At 33.4% G+C, this 12,303-nt stretch overlaps 1 protein-coding gene across 2 annotated transcripts; it reads right to left on the bottom strand.

Annotated features, from left to right (window-relative positions):
- Positions 1–3,411: 3,411 nt before the first annotated feature.
- Positions 3,412–11,635, bottom strand: LOC117908073 (cytochrome c oxidase copper chaperone 2-like). Of its 2 annotated transcripts, none has more exons than XM_034821732.1 (2): positions 11,532–11,635; positions 3,412–3,930 (listed from the first exon to the last, which is right to left on the bottom strand). In XM_034821732.1, the coding sequence occupies exon 2, from the start codon at positions 3,914–3,916 to the stop codon at positions 3,689–3,691; it is 228 nt and encodes a 75-aa protein (XP_034677623.1). In that variant the 5' UTR covers positions 3,917–3,930; positions 11,532–11,635; the 3' UTR covers positions 3,412–3,688. The 2 variants fall into 2 exon arrangements, with proteins under 2 accessions (XP_034677623.1, XP_034677622.1); XM_034821731.1 differs by lacking the exon at positions 11,532–11,635 and adding an exon at positions 6,428–6,546.
- Positions 11,636–12,303: the final 668 nt, after the last annotated feature.

Raw genomic sequence — 12,303 nt, 5'->3', positions numbered from 1 at the left:
ACCAAATAAAGCTTTTGTTTGCTCTAATTTCACATTTGTTAACAATATCTCTAGTTTTCCATCCATATTTTTCTTTTGAAAATGAGAAGAAAAAAAAAAGAAAGAAAAATAAAAAATAAATTTTAAATCAATATATTATGTTTACATAATATTTAAAATTATTTTAATTTTTTTTAATCATAAATCAAGTAAAAATTAATTTTCATTCTTAATTTTTAGTATTTTTTTCTAAAACCAACCATATCTTTCACAGTTGAAACAAATCTTTTTGCTATTTCTTTAAAATTGTGTTCCATTCCAGTTTGAGCCAATCCCTTCTGGGAATCAGTGAAATTTGTGATATTTCAAAAGGGATGTGGGAAGCCTGACATTTGGTGGTGGGGATTCATTGGCATTTGTGCCCTGGTGTACTGATAATATCCTGGAATAATAGTGGGATATATGCAATGATTTTACAATTTAAAAACTAAAAAATAAATAAATTTAACAACAAAATTATAATGAAAAATATACATCATGTCACCTTTTATCACCATTATTTTTAATATATTATATGTCTACCTTATATACATATATTATTTAATATCAATAAATAGATATAATTTTTTTTTATTATATTCTAAGGTCATTTCATTAAAAGGGTGTCAATTTCGAAAATTTAACCCCTTATTCTTTTTTCTTTTTTTTGATAAATTTTTTATAAAAATAATATTTAAAAAAAATATTTTAAATATTTGAAATAGTTAAAAATATTTATGTAAAAAAATTAGTTATTCTTCCAACAAAAACATATGAAAGAATAAATTCATAAATGTAAGAAGTATTTAATCAATTTTAATAAATTATTTTTATATTTAATCATAATTTATTTATAATAAGATGGTAAAAGAATGATGATATGTGTGACACCATCCAAATAATAATCATATTATAAAATATATATATATATATATATATATATATATATATATATATATATATATATATATATATATATATATATTAAAAAAAAAAGGAGTCAAAAAGAGGATTTGATCCTCCAAATAAGTACAAATGCAAGTTGCATATTAAAAACTATAGCTTATAGAAACAAGCACAACATGATTTTGCTTCATGGCCTATTAACAGCTAATCTTAGCAAAAATCATTTAGCTCAATTTGTCTAAGCATCGCTTTCTTCCTCATAATTGCACAAACCCATCAAAGTTTCCTTGGGCTTAATTAAGCAACTACTGTATGCAACAAATTTTAATCACAAATGATTGATATTTCGATCAATGTAATAAGCCTAAAAAAGTCTATTTGATAGTTATTTTAAATTTTTTTAATATGTAATATTTTTATTAATATCGTTAATAATATTTTTTATATTACATTATTTCATAGAAAAAAAATTATTTTCAGATCATAAGTTTACCAAATGTGTTTTCTAAATTAAAAAAATAAAACAAAATAAAATTATCAAATAGGGGCTTAATATTTTTCGAGGAAGCATAGTATGAACCTCTCAAAATCAGTCTCAGAAGGGTTGTGATCGAGATGTCATGGTGGCGTGTGCCACAAGCCGACTGTGAGGAGTGTGGGGCTGAGAAGGTTTTTTGGATGGATCAGGGAAGACGGAGGATATGTATATCTTCAAAATGGTATGTTGTGCAGAAGAGAAATGAAGTTGACGTGAGAGGAGCATAACAGCCCACCACCTCCCATTATCAAGATTCCTTCGGATGCTTCCGGCGAAAGGCGTGTGCTCCTCTCATGGCCTCTGCCCCACCACCCTTCTCCATTATCATCTCCACCCCTCCACCTATAAATATCACTCCTTGGAGGCATAGCAAGCAAGAAGTACCCATAAACCCATCTAAAAACACCCTTGTCTTACTTCCGACTTTCCCCAGTTTTTACGTTCAACCATGTCGACCTGCGGCAACTGCGACTGCGCTGACAAGAGCCAGTGCGTGTAAGTGCCCCATATACTCTTACTGGTTCAATACTAGCGTCTGTATTTATGCATGGCTTTCATGGCTACCCAGCATCAAGGTTCTGCCAATGTTTCCATAACAAAGGTTGCTATGGACTAATAAATCTTGTGTGATTTCAGGAAGAAGGGAAACGGCTATGGAATCGACATCGTAGAGACCGAGAAGAGGTAAACCTAAAACCCTCCTGCAGTACTTCAAGAACCCTAATATATTTCAAGGAAGAAAACAACTTCTTCTTCTTCTTCTTCTTCTTCTTCTTCCGTTTTTGTTTTCTATGAAAGAAGATATGACGATGATGATGATAATGGGTGTTGTTGTGTTTTTGCAGCTATGTTGGGACCGTTGTGATGGAGGTTCCAGCAGCCCAGCACGAGGGCAGCTGCAAGTGTGGTGATAGCTGCGCCTGTATTGACTGCACCTGTGGCCAGTAAGCACATGATATAAGAAAGAATAAGATGTGACGCTGATGATATAGGAGGAATTGCATTTGAGGGTTTAAAGAATAATGTTGGTTGTGTACTTGTGTGCCAAATAATTAAGTTTGTGTCCTTTGTATTATTACTTGTGGCTTGAGGTTTGGTGTTTGGTGTCAAATGTGTTTTCTCCATGGCCATGTCTCCAAGACCTGGTCTGTGTCTCAGTTGCGTGGATAAATGAAACTCTACCATTACTAGTATATCATCTTCTCCTTCTGTCTCTCTCTTTCATTTTCTATAGTTCTGTGAAGTTGGGGTTTGAATAGATGAGGTTGGTGGAGAGTAAAATATAGCAGGAAAGGAAGTTTTGTCATAGCATAAACTTTCATTTTGTTGTTCTTCAATGGTAAGATCATCCAACCCAACCCAGGGCAATGGGTTGTTATTAATGGCTTGACAACATGAAAACTGTGCTTTCAACATTTGTGGATCATCCATGAAAACCCTAAAAATAACCATCTAAATAAGAGGAGGAAGCAAGGATCTAGCATGGACTATCCTCAAAAACCCAGATAGATATACACTTAAAAAAGGATGTTCAGAAGACCTAGTTACCACTGAAATTTGAGTATGAAATTTTCTTGAACATCAACACTACCTTGAAAATTAAGAAGTTGGAAGTGGTCCAGAGCTCTGGTATCAAAAGATACCACTCATCTTTTCTGTAAAAATTACAGTGTTCACAAAGCTTATAATCACAAAAGCTGCCCAATTGGGACATCATGGATCAGCTTTGACTGGAATTGAGAGCCAATTATTCCTCAATTTGCTTCCCAAACATATCATAAGTCTCCTTGATCTTCATTTTGCTGGCTAGAGTTTAGATTTCATATGCAACATCCTGATAGTGTCTTAAAAGCATGAAAGATCAAAATAAAATGGAATTTGTGATAAAATGAGATGCACAGATTAAGAACAAAGAAATAAAAGACTAGCAAAAAAGAATAGGCTATTGATTTCGCAAATTTATTCTCTAGGGGTATACTATTATTCTTGATCAAAGCATCTTTGCCACATCATTTCTGTAAGGGGAACAACCCCTATAGTTAAGAATAAATTATTAATCAATAATTTCAATGTAACAGTAAACAAAGTTCCCCAGCATAGCTTTATTCCTGAACCTGAAGTTTCATTGACAAGTCTGACCATTTAAGTAAAATCCTGTTGTAAACAATTTGGGTATCAAAACTTTTTCATTTTCAGTTTATCAAATCTGCAATCTTTTGCCAAATTTCAAACTTTGAACCCCTCAGCCCGAAGGCATCTACGATGAGCTTCAATCCATTTTTCACAAGCAGCTTCACCATGCTCCACAATGCAATCGTCTCGGATCTTCTTAGTATCAGGGCAGGCACAGCAGATTTTCTTTTTGGGCTTTGACACAGGCTCAGATCCCCGCGTTTGCTGCAACCCTGCCAAAGTTAAGGCAGAGGCGGGCTGTTCAGTAGGAAGACCACCCATTATATCACAAGTACCTGGAGATAAATAAAAATGAAAACAGAGTGAGGGGGTGCAGAAGAATGAAAACGAATAACCCCAAACTGACACAAAACAAAATCCACATCTTCAGAAGATAGGCTGACCAACCAAATGGTAGTCTTTTTTAAAGACACTAAACACTTAACCAAAAACAGAAAAACAGACACAAATATACTCCTCAAAAACCTAAGGCCGTACTTTAAAGTTCAATTAAAAGAAAAATCTACGCCATGCATATTACTATACAACCCCTTGTAGGATTTAGCCATTGAGATACATTCAAGTGTAAGCATTACTGCAAACTTGCCTAGTAAAGAGAGACAAAAAAAATTGAAAGACTGAAACTGAGTTTGCATACATAGCATAAACTAGGGCTGAGTTATGCTCCATCCTTTTCCTTAATTGTAAGAGACTTACATACACAACAGCAAAAGAGAAATAAAAACACCCTGAAAAATTTTCCTCATGCTTCCTCATCAAGTGAAGAGGAGGTGTTTTTCTACCAAAACTCACATTCCTTTTTCTTCTTATTTCTTAGAGTCAAGAAAAGTATAGAAATCATTATTCTTAAAGCAAATCATAAGCTATCCCGTACACCTCAGGAAGACTGAGGAGATTGGTGAACGACAAACAAATGAAAACAAAACATATTTCAAAAGAAATTCCAGTTTGCATTCATCACTTTATACAGCCACAGCCACACAATTGCTGAAGCATAGCCACAAGGAATTCAGATGTCTAACAAGTCAAAAAACCACATCATGTCAGAAACTCACTCACAGTATGAGGAAAAAAAATGGGCCAAAAAAAATAATCATAAGAACTATACTTCTCCCATGGTTGGTAGCTAGGAATGTCAACACCAATGATTACTTCAGATTATGAAACCCTACAGTCATTTGGTGCTCCTAAGAAGAACCATGATATAATGATTTTGGCTCCTAAGAAGATCTAAGATATAACCATCATATTTTTTGAGAGATCCAGCAAAGGAAAAGAAATGCTATGGCCATATGATTATAGTTGAGAACTTGAGAGATGTCTTTCATCTTACTCTGGGTATGGCAATTCTTGCTGTTGGAAGCTGAGGTTGGCAAACAAGGAAGTGAATAGGCCTGCTAAGAGTCTTATCACAGTAAAAAAAAAAAAAAAGGCCTGCTAAGAGGCAAAGCAGATTCTAGTTTGGATTCACGCAAAACTTTTATCCCTCTAAAGTTGTGGTTGGTTGTTTTTCATTGTATTTTGTTTTGATAGGCAAACAAAAAGAATATATTGACAAAAAACAGTAAAAAAAAAAGAGGTGTACACCACAAATCTCTTGAATGAAGGCAGAAAAAGTCATTTATATAGCTCCTCTCACACAGACATTTTCTCTTTCAAAGATTTCCATAAAGATTCCTCATCCTTTTGGTTGTACTTTCTTCCTTTTCTTCCAAAGACTTCCATTTACATTGGGATTCAGGCAGCATGGTAGGTACCATTTATGTTTCCATGCAAACCCTATGAATGTTTATTCAAGCCAAATCTTTTTCCATATATAATTATACAAAATGTTCCTAGATAATTATGCTTATAAAAATTCTAGATTTGACTATAGTCCAGAATGATATCTGAGAATTCAAAATTTTCAACAATAATATTGACAGGTTAAAAGCATTCAAAGAGAAACCCTAGCCCTCTGTCTGGTTCCGCAGAAAATAGAGCAATAAAAGAAAAACAACATTCTCATTCCTATGTTATTTGTCATCTTTTGCTTCCAAAAAGGGGGGAAAACCCCACAGTGTGAGTTTTAAGTAAAATGGCATTTTTCTGTATTCCCCAATCATGGTAGGTGAAAATTTTATTTACTTTTTTCATATTTTCTCTGCATCTAAACTAAAACTATTTTATGCAATAAAACATCCCCAAATAGCAAAGACCATTAATCTAACAAAAATTTCAGTTAACCAAAACTGGCAATACTTCTACGGCTATTCACCGGCAAGCCATAGAATCCCAAACCTCCAGATACTTATTTTATACAAGGAAACATTCCCAAACAGCAACGACAGTTCAACTAACAACAACTTTTCCAGTGTGAGTTGTAATCCAAATTGGCAATAATGCGTACAAACAGAAACCCTAGAATTCAAAACTTCCAACAATGGCATTCCCCTATAAAGCACTTAGAGTGAAATCCAGCCTATTGTTTACCAAGAAAACATAGAAAAAAAATAAAAGAAAACTACATATCGATTACTATGTTATCTCTCTCACTTTCCGTGCCGCCAAAAATCCAAAGCAAACAAAATAAATAAATAAAAAATCAGATCAACTAAGCCATACAATCATATCGGTTTTAGGTAAAGTGAGATTTTCTGTATTCTCGAACCCTAACCCTAGATGGTGCAAAAATTACTATTCAAACGATTCTCTGTATTTTCTCAGCATCCAAACGATTATAACTCACGTAAATCCAATTAATTGAATTGGGAATAGAGATTGAAATGGTACCTTGAACTTAGAAATCGACCGAGGTGCAGCGTTTGGAGGTTGTGTAGATAGCGATCGCGGCACCTTCTACGGGTATCGACCGAGACGCAGAGTTTGGAGGGATGGTATATGCGTTCAGTCAGGTAATATGGGCTGGGCCTGGTCCTGGACCCGGGCCGGCCCAAATTTTGAACTTTTGTATTATAATAGTAAGTGTATAGCACCCTTCATTAAAAATAAAGTGGACAATTTGTTTTTCATATGTGAGTTCCAAATAAAATTTTGTTCTTGAAAATAAAGCCACTTTGGAAACTGTTTTTAAAAACAGTGAAAACAGAAAACTAGGGCCTATTCAGTTGCTGTTTTTAAAAACTGTTTTCATTAAAAATAAAGTGGACAATTTGTTTTTCATATGAGTTCCAAATAAAATTTTGTTCTTGAAAATAAAGCCACTTTGGAAACTATTTTTAAAAACAGTGAAAACAGAAAATTAGGGCCTATTTGGTTGTTGTTAACTATTTTGAAAAACAGTTTTTAACAACAGTTTTTTGTGTTTTCTAAAAAAAAAATTGTGTTTGAGAACTAAATTCTGAAAAACAGTTTTTATTCTCAAAAAAAAAAAAAAAAAAAAAAACATTTTTGGTTGATTTAATAAAAAAGTGTTTTAAAATAAGTAAAACAAAAACATGTTTTGAAAGTTATTTTTTTTAATTAATAAAATGTTTTCTTCTATTAACTTGATATTATAAATATATAAATAATTTTCATATGCACGATTCATTTAAATTTAAAAAAAATTATTTCATTTTAAAATTTTTACACTAATTATAATTTTCTTAAACAAATGGTGACTTTGTCATCATATATAAGTATATTAATTTTAATAATTTAAGGAAAAAGAAAGGTTTGCAGGTGGGGGTGGAGGTGTGGTGATTGCGTGGAACTCACCTTTGTGGAAAAACAAAAAACAACTAAGAAAACACAAAAAGAAAAAAGAGAAAACACGAAAAACAATCTATTCTTTAAACATTAAAAAAATAATGAAAACATTTATAAAAAAAGTGATCTTTGAGAACACAAAAAATAAAAACACACCCCCTTCCCCAAACAAATTTTTGTGTTTTTTGTTTTTAAGAATAGAAAATAGTTCTTAAAAACATGAACCAAACGTGCCCCTATTTTCAGTTAACTGTTTCTGTTTTCTGTTTAGAGAACATAAAACGTAGGAATGAGAATGTTGTTTTTCTTTTATTGCTCTATTTTCTTCGGAACCAAACAGAGGGCTAGGGTTTCTCTTTGAATGCTTTTAACCTTTCAAATTTTATTGTTGAAAATTTTGAATTCTCAGATATCATTCTGAACTATAGCCGAATCTAGAATTTTTATAAACATAATTATCTAGGAACATCTTGTACAATTATATATGGAAAAAGATTTGGCTTGAATAAACATTCATAGGGTTTGCATGGAAACATAAATGGTACCTACCATGCTGCCTGAATCCCAACGTAAATGGAAGTCTTTGGAAATCTTTGAAAGAGAAAATGTCTGTGTGAGAGGAGCTATAAAAACGACTTTTTCTGCCTTCATTCAAGAGATTTGTCGTGGAGTACACCTCTTTTTTTTTTGGCCTATGGTGGATTACATTAGTATATAAATGTAATCCCTATGCCCCATTGAAAATAACCTGAAGATTGCCCTTATGGTCATTGGTATTCATTTTTCCTTAAAGTTGCTTTGAGAAATCAACCCAATTTTACAGTAGACTTTCTGTTAGGGCACATTGGGACATCTAATGAAAACTGAACGAGTCCATCACATTTTAATGCACTAGTTGGTAGTGCACCATGGTGAAATTGCCAAACCAAATAATATGCAGATGAGATAATGATTGGAATCCTAAACCATACAGTAAAAAAAAAATTCAACATCAAGAAATCCTTCAGATTTCAGCATGACATCCAAATGCCAATTAAGGTCCATTGCAACTGAACTGAATGTAGTTTAACCAGTAGTTCAACAACCACAAATTGAGAACAAATTGATTTAGTGCCATATTCAGCTGGAATAGCACATGTATGGAAATAATTTAAGCTGAAAATACATTGGTAACTTGTACCCATGCTTACAAATAATATGTGTGTGATTCTGTATATTTAATGCACATAATATGCCTTGTTTTTAAATGGGTTGTACCAATTTGAGAGTGTCTATTTAAATCAATTGTTTGCTGGCATAATTTGGAAGGAATGACACTCCAATTGGAGAAGGTTTATTCAGATTAGCATGTGTGATCTTTGCTCTGAGATTGTAGTTGTTATTGGCCAAGAGTTTTTATTTTTTTTCTCTGACTTAATTTAATAATTTCTTTAATTTTCATTGATTTCATTCTTATCTAGGGAGGTGTTTGTACATGCTGATGGGTCTCATGTCTGTATGGGTTTGTAAATCATAATTTTTTCCATTGATGCTGATGGGATCACTATTGATCCAGTATAGACCTTTGGTTCATCTGAGTCGGGAAAAGAGTTGGCTGTAAACTACTAAACCGTAATTTTCATTTTTATTTTTTGCAATGCAGGCAGCACAGTACATTGAGTATGATTCCTCTTTTGGTGAAGAAGAGGAGCAGGGTAGCGTGCTGGAGGTTAGTTGTAGCCTTAACAATGTGGTATGCAAGCTGAAACTGAAAAACTACAAGCAGGCTGAGACGATGGGCACACCTAAGGCACGTTCAATAAATATACTCAGAACACTGTATGGTAGTATTGTCATGATTCGTGGGTTTTTAAAGAATACAAACACTCACTTCAAGATTCATTGTGGGTTTCTTGGCTGATAATTGTTGGGATTTATACAGGAAGTAATATGATGTTCCACAAAAGTATGACATGAAGATGTTTGACTTTTAAAATATTTGGTTCATAAAATAAATTATCATTACATGGAGTTGTTTGATTTTTAAAATCTTTCTTCCATGAAAGAATTATATGGTTGAACTCAAGTTTTTGTTCTTTCATAAATTGTTCTTGTAAGCGTCTATTTGTAGCAGTTTGTAAGTGTTTATTTATAGCAGCTTGTTGAGTTCTTATGGTTACAAGTTTATTTATTTGGGATTGTTGTTTCGTAAACTGACAAGCTTGCATTGCTTGTCTTCAAGAATCATCTGGTTGATGTTCCACATGGAGTACTGAGTTCCTGGAACGACTCTCTGCATTTCTGCCAGTGGCAGGGGGTTACATGCAGTCGGAGACATCAGAGGGTCACCGTCTTGAGGTTGGAGGGTCAGAGCTTAGCTGGTTCCTTACCTCCTATTGGGAACTTAACATTCCTTGGAGAGTTGGTGTTGTCTAACAATAACTTGCAGGGTTCTATCCCCACTGACATTGGTCTTTTGCGACGGTTGCAGCATCTCAATCAGAGATATTTTTGTTCAAACCAGATATGTTTATAATTCAATTGATTTATTTATTTAAATCAAATTTAAAATGAGTAAAATATGGTCAAATAGTTTAAAATTGTAATTAGATTAATCAATATGATTATTAAATGGACTGATTCCATCAAATTTCGTATTATGTGGGTTGATCCAAAAGTTACCTATTTCTTATATAGATTATGTGGTCAATCCAAATTTGATCCAAATATGATTACACTCATCCTAAACCCATAAAAAATGTATTGGGTTCTAATTGTTAATGAACCGTATTAAACTTTGTCACAATGGGACTGCACGACCCTAAATGAATGTATCTAATTAAGGCTACTGCAGTTGCTTATTCAGATGGTCTGTATAGAAAAGCCCATGCTGCTCAAGATAGGCTGATCCTTCTAAACTATTTCACATCAGGACAGGATGATGCACAGCTCCAATACAGTAGGCAAGTGCAGGAGCCATTTTTGGATGATCCAAACCCCTGCAACCTTACGAAGAGGACTCAAAAAACCCCCCAACATCCAGGATGCCAAAAATCTTGCTATTGCTCCCCTAAATCTAGACCACCCTGTTTTATACTTACTATCAAAATGCCAAACCATGGCCCATTTCAATCAAATACATTGCCTAATGATCACCACTGGCATGTCCCGTGATGCTTTTCCGGCTAGCAGATTACTTGTAGCTAGTTCATTCTCTTTGAGTCCTCCAAACATTCACCTGGCTTATGTTGTATTTTCGCAAATACAAAACCCTGATGTATACTCATACAACATTATGATTAAAGCCTTTTCACAAACTTCACATCCACTTGATTCCCTCCACATTTACCACAAGCTGCTCCACCAAGGCCTATACCCCAATGAGTACACTTTCTGTTTTGTGCTCACTTCATGTGCCCAAGCCTTGGCTCTCCAAGAGGGCAAACAAATACAAGCCCAATTAATCAAACACCTCTCTTTGTGCAGTGTCTATGCTAGTACTTGACAAGGAACAATCTGACCGGGCAGATCCCTTCCATTTAGGCCATTTGTCGAAACTGCTAATTCTGAGGCTTGGGCGGAACAGTCTAACAGGGGTTATCCCATTTACTTTGAGAAACCTTTCATCTCTTCAGCAGCTTTCAGTGGCGTTCAATCATTTGGAGGGGGGTATTCCACATGATTTAAGAACTCTCATGGGCATCCTAACAAACAATTTGAGCGCAAATGCTCTACCCAACAAACTATAATATGAAACCAATAAGATTAAACCCAAAATTTTCTTATATTTTCCTTTAGGTTTCAACAATCAAACAAACCATAAAATCCTAATAACCCAACAAACCACAAAAATCACAACAATCAAACAAACCACAAAATCCTAATAACAATGAGACAACAACCATATCAAACGGGCTCTAAATAACAAGATATCACCAAACAAAGTTTTTCTTCCTTAAAAAAGAAACGGCCCTGCAACACGTGAACTCAAAACCCTAAACAGAGCACTTGCATATGTGAACCAGAATAGAGAATGAGAGTTTTAGAGAGAGAAGTACTGGGAAATGAGACTCGACTGCTCTATTGAAATCCTAAAAAACAAAAACCCTAACTAACATTTCAAGACAAACATTAAAAAAAGTGGAGAGTCTTTCCAACTGTGTAGTCTCGGATGGAGAGCGATGGAGGAGGAGAATGAAGAAATTACCTCGAGAAAGCTTGGTGTCGTGGAATCAATGAGCTACACAGGGATGAGGTGAGAGGGTTGGGGATCGCCGGTTGCAGAGAGCTACAAGGGGTGGGTGGGCTAGGTTGGGCGTCGGGTTGCAATCGTATTTGGGGAGGTTTAAAAAGTTGGATTTTAAAATTTTAAAAATTCAGTATTTTTAATAAATCTATTTTGCAACATTTTTAAATATATTTTAAAAATAACTTCTAATGTAATACTTTATTTTTAATACATTTTTATATTTATATAATTATTTTTTAAAATTTTTAGAAAATAAATAGAAACATCCGTATTACTTGAAAGTACCATGTTATTTTAAATATACAAAGTTTTCAAACAAACACCTAAAGCAATTTGATTATAATTTAATTCGTGACGATCATAAGTGAAAAGTTCATATTCTTCTATCATTGATAAACAATTTATTAGACAATACTCAACGCAATTACCACAAAATCTATAAATTTCGAAATCAATATTGTAGTTAAGCAATTGTTTATTTCGAATAACAATTTCCAATTTCCAATCAACAACAGGTAGATCATTTTAAGTAACCTTATAAAACAATTTTGAAAAATTATTTTTTAAAACTATTTTTGAAAACAATTACTAAACAAATTTGGACCGATTTGGTATTTGTTTTAAAAAACAATTCTAACAAATAATTTTTGAAAACTATTTTTAATATTTTGTAAAACAAAAATTTATTTAAAAACTAAAAAGTTTTTGAACTTGTTTTTAAGATTTTAAA

The sequence above is a fragment of the Vitis riparia genome, chromosome 19, assembly GCF_004353265.1.
Source record: "Vitis riparia cultivar Riparia Gloire de Montpellier isolate 1030 chromosome 19, EGFV_Vit.rip_1.0, whole genome shotgun sequence".
In the NCBI taxonomy this organism is placed as follows: domain Eukaryota; kingdom Viridiplantae; phylum Streptophyta; class Magnoliopsida; order Vitales; family Vitaceae; genus Vitis; species Vitis riparia.
Note: the sequence above shows the minus strand (reverse complement) of the source record. Positions and strands in the feature narration are given on the sequence as shown.